At 46.4% G+C, this 15,667-nt stretch overlaps 1 protein-coding gene across 10 annotated transcripts in view; it reads right to left on the bottom strand.

Moving 5' to 3' along the window:
• The window catches only part of pax2a (paired box 2a), a 262,939-nt gene that overhangs the window by 25,215 nt on the left and 222,057 nt on the right, over window positions 1-15,667 (bottom strand). For all 10 annotated transcript variants that reach the window (XM_080215854.1, XM_080215853.1, XM_080215851.1 and 7 more), the window contains one exon: window positions 2,510-2,611. In XM_080215854.1, coding sequence (XP_080071980.1) covers window positions 2,510-2,611 — 102 coding nt within the window. The remainder of the gene's footprint in view (window positions 1-2,509; window positions 2,612-15,667) is intronic.

The following is a 15,667-nucleotide window of genomic DNA, read 5'->3' as shown; positions in this document are numbered from 1 at the left end:
TCGATGGAGTTTAGAAGGATGAAGGGTGGTCTCATTGGAACTTACTGAATATGGAAGGCCTGAATAGAGTGGATGTGGAGAATTAGTAGCAGAGACTAGAATCTGAGAGCACAGTCTCAGAGTAAAGGGAAGACCCGAGATGAGGAGAAATTTCTTCAGTAAAGGTTATGGAATTCATTGCCACAGAAGGCTGTGGAAGCTAAGAAATTGAGTTTTATTCATTCGTGGGACATGGGCGTTGATGGCTAGGCCAGCATTTATTGCCCGTCCCTAGTTACCCTTGAGAAGGTGGCGGTGAGCTGCCTTCTTGAATCGCTGAAGTCCATATTCTGTGGGTTGACCCACAATGCCGTTAGGAAGAGAATTCCAGGATTTTGACCCAGCGACGGCAAAGAAACGGCCGATATATTTCCAAGTCAGGATGGTGACTTGGAGACTTAAGGGCGGCACGGTGGCACAGTGGGTTAGCACTGCTGCTTCACAGCTCCAGGGTCCTGGGTTCGATTCCCGGCTCGGGTCACTGTCTGTGTGGAGTTTGCACATCCTCCTTGTGTCTGCGTGGGTTTCCTCCGGGTGCTCCGGTTTCCACCCACAGTCCAAAGATGTGCGGGTTAGGTTGATTGGCCATGCTAAGAAATTGCCCCTTAGTGTCTAGGGGTGAGTGGATTAGTGGGCATAATATGTAGGGGTATGGGGGGGGTAGGGCCTGGGTAGGATTGTGTTTGGTGCAGACTCGATGGGCCGAAGGGCCTCTTTCTGCACTGTAGGGTTCTATGATCTTGGAGGGGAATTTGTATTTAAGACAGAGAATAGATAGGCTCCTGATTGGTAAGGGGATCAAAGGTTACGGGGAAAAAGGCAAGAGAAGGGAGTTGAGAAATGTATCATCGTGATTGAGTGGCAGGGCAGAATCGATGGGCGGAATGGCCTAATTCTGCTCCTGTATCTTGTGGTCTCCGCACACGGCAGGTTTCCACCCTGAAGCTGGCCTCTTTACAGCTCGGATTCCCAGAGGTTGGATTTTTCTCAGCTCTGCGCAGCTAAGCCAGGAGTGGAAATCTGGCCCACAGTCACGTCTCACTGGTTATTATTGAAATAAATCAAGAAAATCTTTCCAATTGGTTGCGGGGAAACAGAAACCAGAGGGCATAACTCTGAAAATCATCGCCGAAAGAGTGAACAGAGAGGTCGGGCGAATGTTTTCAGAGAGATTAGGATGTAATGCCCCATCAGAAACACTGGCCGACTCAAAATCCATTGTAGATGAGAGGTAAGTGATGATGATACATGGGACGTGATTGAAATTAATCAATGTGAAATTGCTGAACCAGAGAATTGGACAGAACAGAGCAGAGAATACAAGAGAGGCAGATAAATAAACATTTAGGAGGTGTGGCAATAGAGATGGGGAAGGTGGCTAGCTTTCAAAACTCACTCACAGAGCTAGCACAGGTGGATGGGCTGAATCACAGTCTCCCTACAGTGCACGAAGAAGGCCATTTGGACCAATGACCCTGCACCCAGGCCCTATCCCCATAACCCCATGTATTTACCCTAGCTAGCTCCCCCCAACACCATGTTCAATTTATCATGGCCAATCCATCTAACCGGCACATCTTTGGAGTGTGGGAGGAAACCGGAGCACCTGGAGGAAACCCGCTCAGACACGGGGAGAATGTGCAGACTCCACACACACAGTGACCGAATCCAGAAATTGGGCCCGGGTGCCTGGCGCTGTGAGGCAGCATGGCTAACCACTGTGCCACCGTGCCGCTCTTTGTAAGAACATAAGAAATAGGAGCAGGAGTAGGCCATCTAGCCCCTCGAGCCTGCCCCGCCATTCAATAAGATCATGGCTGATCTGAAGTGGATCAGTTCCACTTTCCCGCTTTCTCCCCATAACCCTTAATCCCCTTGTCTATCAAAAACCCATCAACCCGTGACTTAAATATATTCAGCAAGGTAGCCTCCACCACTTCAACGGGCAGAGAATTCCAGAGATTCACCACCCTTTGAGTGAAGAAGTTCCTCTTCAACTCCGATCTAAACTGTCCCCCCCCACCCTTATCTCGAGGCTGCGCCCTCTAGTCCTGCTATCCTTTCTAAGTGGGAAGAATCTCTCTACCTCTACCCTATCCATCCCCTTCATTATCTTATACGTCTCTATAAGATCCCCCCTCATCCTTCTAAACTCCAACGAGCACAGACCCAGTCTACTGAGTCTCTCTTCATAGTCCAACCCCCTCATCTCCGGTATCAGCCTAGTGAACCTCCTCTGCACTCCCTCCAAGGCCAATATATCCTTCCGCAAGTGCGGCGACCAAAACTGCACACTGTACTCCAGCTGCGGCCTCACCAGTGCCCTGTACAGTTGCCTCACCAGTTGCCCTGGCTAACTGTTGTACGTACAATATGCAAACCCGACACAGTCTCAGTAAAAGTTGGACAATCCGAGCCTATGACTTTACAATCTTCACTTGGAGAGCCTCTCAGGAAACGTTTCGGTTACCTGGTACCATGCCAGCCAATGTGGAGGTGGAGTAACTGCCCTGTCCAGCTGGTGGAACATGCGGAGGATAGCCAGGTAAAGTTGTACTTGCCATATCACGGCCTGAAAAAAAAACAAACAAAACTTTATATACCGGTTACACTGGAGTGATTCAGTGTGTACATGCGTGTGCTTAAATTTTTAAAGTTTATTTATTAGTGTCACAATTCGGCTTACATTAGGCTGGGAATCGAACTCATGTCTCTAGCAACAGTGAGGCACAGTGATAATCACTTGTGTGTGTGTGTGTGTGTGTGTGGGTGTGTGTGCGTGTATATACGTGTGTGTGTGCATGTATGTGTGTGTGTATATATAAGTGTGTGTGTACATGTGTGTGTATATACGTGTGTGTGTGTGTACATGTATGTACATGTTAGTGTGTGTATATGTGTCTGTGTGTATACGTGTGTGTGTATGCATGTGTGTGCATGTATGTACATGTGTGTAGACATGTGTGTATATATACGTGTGTGTACATGTATGTATGTGTGTGTGTGCGCGCATGTACATGTATGCACACGTGTGTGCATGTGTATGTATGTGTATGTGTCTGTGTGCGCGCGCATGTGTGTGCATGTGTGTGTGTGCGTCTGCGTGTGTGTGTGTGCACGGTTAATGTGTGTGTGTGTGTGTGTGTTTGTGTGTGTGCGCGTGCGAGTCTCCATGTACCCAACTGTGGATGTGTTGCATCATTGCAGTCAAAATTGGCAAAAGGTTACTGGCAAAAAAAACAAAATCAATTTGAGAAAAAAATGTCTTCATGCACAGGCGGTATAGTTAGCACTGCTGCCTCACTGCACCAGGGACCCAGGTTCGATTCCCGGCTGGGATCACTGTCTGTGTGGAGTCTGCACGTTCTCCCTGTATCTGCGTGGGTTTCCTCCGTGTGCACTCTGGAATGCTTTGCCTCACAGCGTGGTGGAGGCAGGTTCAATCCAGGCAATCTAATGGGAATTAGACTGTTAGCTGCAAAGGAAGAACGTGCAGGCTGACCAGGAGAAGGCGGAGAATGGCACCAAGTGCTCATTTGGAGAGCCGGTGCAGATATGATGGGCCAAATGGCCTCTTCCTGTGCGATAACATTTCTGTGAATCACTCTGACCCCAGCTCCTCCTTTTCCTCAGTCGACAGTCTCAGATAATCGCCCTGGTGACTATGTTTAATCTATGGTACTAAGCAGAGCACAATAGATGAAACAATTAAGATACCAAGAGGAATTGTCATTAACTGACCAGTAATTAGGCTGGTGATTAATAAATTGCAAATATTTTATTATCTGGTGCTCTCTGCAAAATATGGATGAGGTGAAATGCTGAGCCAGAGTAGAATGCCTTCTAATGAGCAGTTTAAAGCACATACACACCGATGCATGCACACACAGGTATATGCACACATACAGATGTACACACATGCACTTATACACACACAGTACATACCCACACGCACATACATACACACACATACACACACAAACACAGATGCACACACATAGGTGCATGCACATGCATACACACACATGCATGCACACACACAGATGTGCACACATGCATGTGCACACACAATGCACATGCACACACATACACACATACATGTGCATGCACATGCATACACACACATGCATGCACACACACAGACGTGCACACATGCATGTGCCCGTACAATGCACATACACACACACACACACACATACACACAGGTACATGATGTGGAAATGCCTGGTGTTGTGAGACTTTACACAGGTACATGCACATACATGCGCACACAGATGTACACACATGCACATGTACACACAATGTACACACATACACACACACAGCACACACACACATTCAAACACACACAGGTGCATGCATATGCATACACGCACATGTATGCATACACACAGATGTGCACACATGCACATACACACACAATGCACATAAACACACACACACAGATGCACACGCACATAGAATCCCTACAGTGCAGGAGGAGGCCACTCAGCCCATCGAGCCTGCCCCGACAACAATCCTACCCAGGCCCGATCTCAGTAACCCTCCTTATTTACCCTGCTTGTCCCCTTGACACTAAGGGGCAATTTAGCATGGTAAATCCACCCAACCTGCACATTGTTGGATCATGGGAGGAAACTGGAGCACCCAGAGGAAACCCACAGGGAGAGCGTGGACACTCCGCACAGACAGTGACCCTGCGCCTGGCTGCTGCGAGGCAGCAGTTCTAACCCCTGTACACACATGCGTGAGTGCACTCACCAGGGCTACTTCGTGATAAAATATATAAAATCTCATTAGCCCTGGATTATGTTGTATTTTGTAAAGCATTTAACACATACATTTCAAACTACTTTCTTCAATGTCATAATTGAAACAAGAACCAAATAAAAATAAAGGGATCAACATTTCAGCTAAAACAGCATACGTCAGAATTCCGTATCAATGTGTCAAGTGTTCATGCATCAGTCTTGCCGATCATTCTCGCTGTGCCATGACTCCAGCAGGAAGTTCTGAATGAACAAGTGTGTTCTGTGATGGGCTGTACACTCCCTGTACAGAGATGGAATCACAGAAAGAGGGAGGCTGTGGCCATCCTCTCCAAGTTCTTGGGATTTCATTCTCATGTAGAGAATGGCAAAGACTGCGGGCAGGTGGAGCGCAGCGATGGGAGAATGAGAGATGGGCAGAGAGAAGTAACCAGCAATTTTGCAACATGGAACATAGAACACTACAGCACAAACAGGCCCTTCGGCCCACTAGTTGCATCGATCACTTCTATACCTACCAGGCCATAGACCTATCTATAACCCCCAATCCCATTAGATCCCATGTACTCATCCAGAAGTCTTTTAAAAGACCCCAGCGAGTTTGCCTCCACCACCACCGACGGCAGCCGATTCCATTCACTCGCCACCCTCTGAGTGAAAAACTTACCCCTGACATCTCCAACGTAAGAAAGAAAGACAGAATTTTAATTCGTCGTAAATTGGTGAGGATTTGACATATCGAAAAATCTCAAGACTCACCCTCCATCCCCGAATGTAGGTAATTAAGGAGAGCAGGCAGCCAGAAATCGGATTGAAAAAATAACTCAGAAGGGGAAAAGGAGTTGAAGGGAGTGGTGGCGTGGTTTGGGAAGGGAAGACGGAGTGGGAGAGTTTTAACAGGGTGGCACGGCGGCACAGCACTGCTGCCCAGGGTCCCGGGTTCGATTCCTGGTTCAGGTCACTGTATGTGCGGAGTGTGCACATTCTCCCCGTGTGTGCGTGGGTTTCTTCTGGATGCTCCAGTTTCCTCCCACAGTCCAAAAGATGTGCTGGTTAGATTGATTGACCATTTAAATTGCCCCTTAGTGTCAGGGTGATAGGCAAGGTAAATATGAGGTGTTATGGGGATAGGGCACGGGCGGGTGTTGGTGCAGACCTGATGGGCTGAATGGCCTCCTTCTGCACTGTAGGGATTCTACGAACAACGGTGACTGTAGCAGATTCACACGAGGGCAAATCCAGAGGATCAGAGTGTACAAGTTAGCTGGTTAGGTGCATTGACCATGCTAAAATGGCCTCAAAATAAGGGGGGGCAGTTTAGATCAGAGTTGAGGAGGAACTTCTTCACTCAAAGGGTGGTGAATCTCTGGAATTCTCTGCCCGTTGAAGTGGTAGAGGCTGCCTCGCTAAATATTTTTAAGACGCGGGTTGATGGGTTTTTGATAAGAGAGGGGATTAAGGGTTATGGGGAGAGGGCGGGAATGTGGAACTGAGCCACGACAGATCAGTCATGATCTTATTGAATGGCGGGGCAGGCTCGAAGGGCTAGATGGCCTACTCCTGCTCCTATTTCTTATGTATGTTCTTAAATTCTCCCCCAGTGTACCTGAACAGGCGCCGGAGTGTGGCAACTTGGGGAATTTCACAGTAACTTCATTGCAGTGTTAATGTCAGCTGACTGGTGGCTAATAAATAAACTTTAATTTTTAAGTTGTTGAAAGGTGTCAGGAAAGAGAGGTTTTGGAAGGGCTGAGGGCAGGGATGAATCTGAAAAAGAGAATGAGGGTTCTATCAAGGAGAAGATTTTAGGTGTGCAAAATAGGCCGCACACTGTTTATAGCCACAAGCTGGGACGTGCTGCGAGAAATCTCCCACGACCTGTAGTTGAATTCCTCAATTTCCTTCCCAAGCTCGACAAACATCTGCAATCTCTGCACACCTCCAAATTTGGCTTGTTGCACATCTCCAACTTGCCTTGGTGGCCAAGTCTTCACCTATCTGTTAACTCAACTCAGGAACTAGCTACCATCCCACCATCCTCTTTCACTTCTCTCCTTTAAGTTGCTCCTTCAGACCTGCTAATCTTCACGCTAAATTGTGCCAGGCAAAATCCTTGTGAAGCACAATGAGACTTGTTACATTTAACACGCTTACCAACATTTTCCAGCTCTTCCCTCCAGTGGGATCTTCCAGTCCCACCAATGGCGACCACCCCTACCCCCGCCGTGGTGCGTTTCCCCCATGGCGGAAGGTACGGTGTGTGCAAAATCCCGCAGACGTCGGCAGGACTGGAAAATCTTACTACTGGCCAATGGCGGCCCATCTCCCCCGCAGGAAAGTCCGCTGTGGGGGGGGCGACTAGAAAATACTCCATTATACAAATACAGCTTGGCCGAAATCTTCCGGCCTTGTTGGGATTTTCCAGCACCGCTGCAAGTGAATGGACTTTCGTTGGCTGGAACGGCAAATTTTCCCTTCTCACGCGCAACAGGTTCTGCCGCGGACGGGACTGACGAATCCTGCCCAGTGTCTCAAAATTTCCATTAAGAGGGGTTGAGGGGGGGCTGTGATTGAGAAGTATAAAATGATGAGGGGCATAGATAGACAGGAAGAAACTCATCCCCTGGATGGAATGATCAATGTCTGGGGAGTACAGATCTAAGGCGAGGGGCAGGAAGTTTAGAGGGAGTGTGAGGAAAAGATTTTTCACCCAGAGAGGGGTGGGAGTCTGGAACTCATTGCCCGAAAGGGTGGTGGAGGCAGAGACCCTCATAACGTTTAAGAATATTTAGATGGGAACTTGGGTTCCCAAGGCACACAAGGCCAAGTGCTGGAAAATGGGGTTAGAATAATTAAAATTAAAATGCTGAGGATGCTGGAATCTGAAAGGAAAACAGAAAATGCCCAAAAGTCTCAGCAGGTCTGACGGCATCTGTGGAGAGAGAGTAGAGCCAACATTTTTGTATGTTATAGTCAGCATCGGATGATACAATCGGAGTATCGAGTGTAAGTGTTGGAGTGTTATGGTAAGGTGATATAAGGCATTGGTGAGGCTGAATTTAGAGTATTGTGTACAGTTTTGGTCACCTAGTTACAGGAAGGATGTAAATAAGGTTGAAAGAGTGCAGAGAAGGATGTTGCCGGGACTTGAGAAGCTGAGTTACAGAGAGAGATTGAATAGGTTAGGACTTTATTCCCTGGAGCGTAGAGGGGAGATTTGATAGAGGTGTATAAGTTGAGATTGGTATAGATAGAGTGAATGCAAGCAGGCTTTTTCCACTGAGGCTAGGAGAGAAAAAAAACCAGAGGGCATGGGTTAAGGGTGAAAGGGGGAAAAGTTTAAAGGGAATATTAGGGGGGGGGGATTCTTCATGCAGAGAGTGGTGGGAGTGTGGAATGAGCTGCCGGATAAATGCGGGCTCACTTTTAACGTTTAAGAAAATCTTGGATGGGTTCATGGATGAGAGGGGTGTGGAGGGATATGGTTCAAGTGCAGGTCAGTGGAACTAGGCAAAAAATGGTTCGGCACAGACAAGAAGGGCCAAAAGGCCTGTTTCTGAGCTGTAATTTTCTATGGTTCTATGGTTCTATTTTGAGTCTGGATGACTCTTCGTAGAACATAGAATCCCGAGAGTGCAGAAAGAACCTGTTCAGCCCATCAAGTCTGCACCAATAACAATCCCACCCAGGCCCTTCCCCATAACCACACATATTTACCCTGCTTATCCCTTTAATCTATACATTCCAAGACATTAAGGGGCAATTTAGCATGGCCAATCAACCTAACCCACACATCTTTGGACTTCATCAGAACTAGGTGGTTTGTCTGTGAACAGTGCAGTCACGATGGGCTGAAGGGCCTTTTTTGCGCTGTATACCTCTATAACTCTACTTCTTTAATAGCTTTCACAAACTCATTACATCCTAAAAGTGCTTGACCTCCAGTTTTTGGAGCGTGACTAGTGTCACACAAGCTAACGTGACTGAATAGTCGCGCACAGCAAGAACCAACAAGCAGCGCAGAACAGAAGCAACTTGCATCTGGGCTCTCATTGTAGGAACAACATCTCAAAGCACTTTGCAAACGTGGAGAGAAAAGGGAAAATGCACAACGTTTCAAAGAAAGAGCTATTTTGGAGAGGCGGCCAAAAAGCTCAGCCAGTGAGACAAATCCTGAAACCAGAAGAGAAAATGCTGGAAAATCTCAGCGGGTCTGACAGCATCTGTAAGGAGAGAAAAGAGCTGACGTTTCGGGTCCAGTTGACCCTTTGTCAAAGCTGGCAAAACCTGTAATGAGAGCAGTTGCCTTAATGGTTAACCTGGTTCGGAGTAGCACCTCTCGATGTACTCCCCCAACAATCAAGCTCCTGTAGGTATCGGCTTCCAACGTCACACTTAAAGAAGTCTAGGTGGTACGCGTTCTTGTTTTAATCCTCTCCGGTAATTCAGGATATTAACAGAAATAAAATGGCACACTCATTCCAACTCAGACTCACAAACAACGTAAATCTTCCAAACACAATTGTAAGCATTGATTAGAAAACACTGACTGTTTTGACTGTAACCAAAGATAGCTTTCTATCTCCTCTCGGCTATTTAATTCTGTATCCATGCTCTGTGCTTTAATCTCCACTAGAATGGAGAAGGTAAGCCCCCAGCCCATTAGTCTGTCCAGGTACTTCCTCCTAGCCCAACTGCTGTGGACATAGTTTATTGTTGAGCTAAACTCAGGTATTGCCGTGTAAGAGTTGTAAATTCCTTAATGCTCAGATTCTTGCTGTTTTGTTAAATGACTCCTGAGACACCTTGCCCCGATACCTGAGAAGATGCTTTTGCAGCTCGACAGCCTAAGCTGCTCCTGACGTTAGTTTGCCCAGCCTGGGATTCATACACTGAACATCTTTACAAAGCACACCCCTCTTTCCAATGGTGGACGGGATGGGAAAATTCCATCCCAGGTGGAACTTGACCCGTACCTGCATCGAGCTTGTTTGAACAAAGAACAGTACAGCACAGGAGTAGCCCTTCTAAGCCAGCGCCAATCACATTGTCCTATCTAGACCAATCACTTGTATCTCTATTCCCCATCTGTTCGTGTGTCTATCCAGATAAGTCTTAAATCTCGCTATCGTATCTGCCTCAACCACCTCACTTGGCAAGGCATTCCAGACCCCCACCACCCTCTGTGTAAAAAAACTTCCCCCGCACACCTCCACTGACCCTTTCCCCCTTTACTTTGAACCCTTATAATTGTTATTTTTACATAAGAACATAAGAAATAGGAGCAGGAGTAGGCCATCTAGCCCTTCGAGCCTGCCCTGCCATTCAATAAGATCATGGCTGATTTGATCGTGGTTCAGTTCCACTTACTCACCCGCTCCCCATAACCCTTAATTCCCTTATTGATCAGAAATCTATCTACCCGTGACTTAAACACATTTAACGAGGTAGCCTCCACTGCTTCAATGGGCAGAGAATTCCAAAGATTCACTACCCTCTGGGAGAAGAAGTTCTTCCTCAACTCTGTTCTATATCGACTCTCCCTTATTTTGAGACTGTGCCCTCTGGTTCTTGTTTCCTTTCTGTTTGCATATAGTTCTTTCCTTGAGGGTGTCACGTGGCAAGTATTAGGTTTTTCAGCAATGTTGCGAGGAAATGAAAGCTGTAATATGTAATAATTTGTTGGTTGAGTTCATTTGTGAGACATGGGCATCGCTGGCTGGCCAACATTTATTGCCCATCTCTGGTTGCCCGCAGGCAGTTGAGAGTCAACCACATTGCTGTGGCTCTGGAGTCACATGTAGGCCAGACCAGGTAAGGATGGCAGATTTCCTTCCCTAATGGACATTAGTGAACCAGATGGGTTTTTCTGACAATGGTTTCATGGTCATCAGTAGATTCTTAATTCCAGATATTATTTATTGAATTCAAATTTCACCATTTGCCATGGCGGGATTCCAACATAAGAACATAAGAAATAGGAGCAGGAGTAGGCCATCTAGCCCTTCGAGCCTGCCCCGCCATTCAATAAGATCATGTCTGATCTGAAGTGGATCAGTTCCACTTTCCCGCTTTCTCCCTATAACCCCTAATCCCCTTGCCTACCAAAAACCTATCTACCTGTGTCTTAAATATATTCAGTGAGGTAGCCTCCACCACTTCAACGGGCAGAGAATTCCAGAGATTCACCACCCTTTGAGTGAAGAAGTTCCTCTTCAACTCCGTTCTAAACTGCTCCCCCCCTTATTTTGAGGCTGTGCCCTCTAGTCCTGCTGTCCTTTCTGAGCGGGAAGAATCTCTCTACCTCTACCCTATCCATCCCCTTCATTATCTTATACGTCTCTATAAGATCCCCCCTTATCCTTCTAAACTCCAACGAGTACAAACCCAGTGTATTCAGCCTCTCTTCATAGTCCATGACTTCAATTTCTTTCTGAATCTATACAGTCATTCATTCCCCTTGTAAAACATGATGGAAAATTGGTCTAAATCCCAGGGTATATTCTGAAGTCAGACGAGACCCCAACCATTTTCTATTTTGACACTAGTGTGAGGATATGGAGGCAAATTTTCCCATTGTGCCCGCCACAGGGTGGGCAAGGGTAGAACCAGGGAACGATCCGTTGCCCTCGAGTGGGAATTTTGTTGACCTCGAGTATGCTGGAAAAATCCCATCCATGGTGTCCCATTCAAGGTGCGATTTTACTGACAAACTGGGAAGGCTTTATCAAAACAAACTGTATTCAACAATACAGTTTTACTATAACAAATGAACTAGGTTAACTTTTACCAATTGAAATACTTAAAGGTACAATGTTAATCGTTAACCTATCCAATCAAGCAACACTTCTCTTATAGAGTTAAACCTCTCTTTATAATGAGATAGCAAAACAGATGCATATTTGCTTTGACTTAGGTTAATAGTCTGGAAGCCTTTGGAGAGACAGAGAAAGAGAGAGAGACACTGGCTGCTATTCTCTCATCCTGCCCGCCCCTGGAATTTTAGCGGGCAGGGGTGGTGGACATGTAAAGGTCCATTGAAGTCAGATGGGAATCTCTGGTTTTTAGGCAGGCACGGCCAGGGAATCCTGCCCATTGTTTTCTTCTGGCAGCCCAGGCAGCAACTACTTGTACTTCAAAATGAAACTCAAACTGGTCTTTCCTGCTACCCCCCCCCATTAATCACCTGACTCTGTCCCTGCCAATCAACCTAATCAAAAAGCTCATGTGACTCTGCATACCTGGTCTCAAATCCCAGGGGAACCTAAACAAACAAAAGGGCCATTAGCTCTATCAGGTAATGCATTCCTAGCCAAAATCGGTCATTTTCCTGAATTCTTCAGCACTTAAGTCACACAGATTTTCAGACAAGTCAACTCTTGCAGAAAAACACTGCCTCTTAAAATAGCCCCAACTTAGATATAAAATGTATCAAATAGCACAGTGCCGTCACAATTGTAAGTTAGTTTGTAGATGCTTTCTGTCAGGATAGAGATTGATGTTAATATGAGTAACAGGTTAAGTTGTTTTAGTCAGTGCCATTATCTTCCCCTACCCAGTTTCTGTTTCCTTGTTGGCATCAGGCACTAACTCTGAGGAAACAATTCTGGCAATTTTGAAATAATTTGAGAGAGAGATGCAGAGAAATGTTTTCTCTCTGAGTGGTGTGAGTTTCTGGAAACGTTCTTCCTCAAAAGGCAGAGGAAGCAGTGTCTTTGCATGTCTTGAGGTAGGTAAATTCTTGAGTAACAAGAATGTTATCGGGTAGGCAGGAATGTGGGGTTGAAGTTACAATGAGGCACCTGCTCCTAATTCATACGTAGCTTTTCTGAAAAATCTGGTACCTTTCAGCGAATGACCAGGTTATTTCATGAATATTTTGTTACTTGCTGTGTAGGCTCTGCAATATTAACAGCCAAAGGGTGCGCTGTACTTCCAAGTCTGAAGTAATGAGGTGTTGTAGTGTGAGATATCATGAAACAGGTTTGAATCAAAACTTAAGTTTCAGTTTATTTATTAGTGTCACAAGCAGGCTTACATTAACACTGCAACTAAGTTACTGTGAAAATCTCCTAGTTGCCACACTCTGGCATTTATTTGGGTCATGATGTGGAGGTGCCAGCGTTGGACTGGGGTAAACACAGTAAGAAGTCTCACAACACCACGTTAAAGTCCAACAGGTTTATTTGATAGTAGACATAGAACGTAGAACACCTCAGCACAAGCTTTTGGAATGCTGTTCTTTCCGCAGGTGAGCGGGAACTTTGATGTTGTGAGACTCCTTACTGAGCCTATATGGATACACTGACGGAGAATTTAGCACAGCCAATGCACCTAACCAGCACGTCTTTCAGACTGTGGGAGGAAACCAGAGCACCCGGAGGAAACCCACGCAAACGCAGGGAGAACATGCTGACTCTACACAGACAGTGACCCAAGCCGGGAATCAAACCTGGGTTCCTGGCGCTGTGAGGCAGCAGTGCTAACCACTGTGATACCATGCCGCACTGTAGTGAAACCATACCAACTGCTTTATAAGACCCTAGTCAGACCTCTCTTGGAGTACTGTGCTCAGTTCTGGTCGCCCCATTACAGGAAGGATGTGGAAGCTATTGAGAGGGTGCAGAGGAGATTTACAAGGATGTTGCCTGGATTGGGAGGCATGCCTTATGAGGATAGGTTGAGGGAGCTCGGTCTCTTCTCCCTGGAGAGACGAAGGATGAGAGGTGACCTGATAGAGGTTTATAAGATGTTGAGAGGTATTGATCGGGCGGATTCTCAGAGGCTTTCTCCCAGGGCTGAAATGGTTCCTACAACAGGACACAGGTTTAAGGCGCTGGAGAGTAGGTGCAGAGGAGATGTCAGGGGTAAGTTTTTCACTCAGAGGGTGGTGAGTGAACGGAATCGGCTGCTGTCAGTGGTGGTGGAGGCAAATTCGATAGGATCTTTCAAGATGAGTACATGGGACTTAATAGAATTGAGGGTTTTAGGTAAGCCTAGTAGGTAGAGATATAATCGGTGCAACTTGTGGGCCGAAGGGCCTGTTTGTGCTGTAGTTTTTCTATGTTCTATGCAATAAAGTTTATTTATTAGTGTCGCAAGTAAGCTTACATTAACACTGCAATGAAGTTACTGTGAAAATCTCCTAATTGCCACATTCTGGTACACTGAGGGAGAATTTAGCAGGGCCAATGCACCTAACCAGCATGTGTTTCAGAGGAAACCGGAGCACACCCACGCAGACATGGGGAGAACATGCAAACTCCACAAAGACAGTGACCCAAGCCTGGAATTGAACCGGGGTCCCTGGCGCTGTGCGGCAGCAAAGCTAACCACTGTGCCACCGTGCAGTGGATATTCAATTAATCTCTTTACGTCTTGCTAGTTGAAGGGTGAGCTTTCACCTGGATGTCAGAGAAATCCTTGCTCTTCCCTGATTAAGAGCCTTCGGAATCTGGTGCATTCCCCAAAACAGCCAAACAGACTTTGGGAGTTCAGATCCTGATTTGAGTCTATCCAGAAAGAAATCTCTGGCAGTTGCAGTACTGGGCTACAGTGATGGTCTAAGTCAGTGCGCTCGAGCCCTGGATGGGACATGAAGGATTGTACATCCAATCGTAGATTGCTACTAACTGAACCATGTTGATAGCTATTGGAAAAGCACACTGGGCAGTCCCCTCCACCATTCCTACAAGTAGAACACCAAGTCAGAGCTCAGCTAGTCTTGCAATTGAACTTTGGAATTTATTTCCAGAGGCCACTTAACTCTAACTGTGGAGGACCAATGTCCTGCTGAAGAGGCGATTGATATCGGTAATGGTTTCCTGGACTATTCTGCAGTGTTACAATTGCTCAGAGCAGAGAAAGAGACCATTCAGCCCAAATGGTTTAAGCCGATGTTCATGCCTCATGGAACCACTGGAAACAAGTGGAGACCATTCAGCCCCTGTCCTGCTACTCCACCATTCACAGAATCCTGAAAGAGGCCATTCAGCCCATTGAGTCTGTAGCAGCAACAATCCCATCCAGGCCCTGTCCCTGTAACCCCACATATTTTATCCTACTCATCCCCCTAATATTAGTGATCAATTTAACATGGCCAATATCCCCCTAATTTGATTTGATTTGATTTATTATTGTCACATGAATTAACATACAGTGAAAAGTATTGTTTCTTGCACGCTGTACAAACAAAGCTTGGGGAAGGAAACATTCTGGTGTGCTCCATGTGCCTATCCAATAACCGCTTGAAAGTTCCTAAAGTGTCCGACTCCACTATCACAGCAGGCAGTGCATTCCACACCCCAACCACTCTCTGAGTGAAGAATCTACCTCGGACATCCCTCCTATATCTCCCACCATCAACCTTATAGTTATGCCCCCTAGTAACAGCTACATCCACCCGAGTAAATAGTCTCTGCACGTCCACTCGATCTATCCCCCTCATCATCTTATAAACCTCTATTAAGTCGCCTCTCATCCTCCTCCACTCCAAAGAGAAAAACCCCAGCTCCCTCAACCTTTCCTCGTAAGACCTACCCTCCAAACCAGGCAGCATCCTGGTAAATCTCCTCTGCACTCTCTCCAATGCTTCCACATCCTAAACCTTGGTTCTAAAGCCCTGCAACTCCGTACGTAACAACATAACGGGGAACATCTTCACCACAGCGACTGCAGAGAAAACCCACCATCTTCTCAAGAGCAGCTAAGAGTAGACAATAAATGTTGAACTTGCCAGTGATGTCCATATCCCAAGAAGAAAGAAAGTTTCTTGGTAAAATTGAGAAGCAATTGTGGTAGCAGTGGGTTGGAGGACTGCCCGTTGGGCACAACAGGTTTCTTGTCTATTGTCCAGGAGT

This window comes from Carcharhinus amblyrhynchos, chromosome 31 (genome assembly GCF_965287045.1).
Source record: "Carcharhinus amblyrhynchos chromosome 31, sCarAmb.v2.hapA, whole genome shotgun sequence".
NCBI lineage: Eukaryota > Metazoa > Chordata > Chondrichthyes > Carcharhiniformes > Carcharhinidae > Carcharhinus > Carcharhinus amblyrhynchos.
The sequence above is the reverse complement of the archived record's forward strand: the minus strand, read 5'-3'. Positions and strand labels throughout refer to the sequence as shown.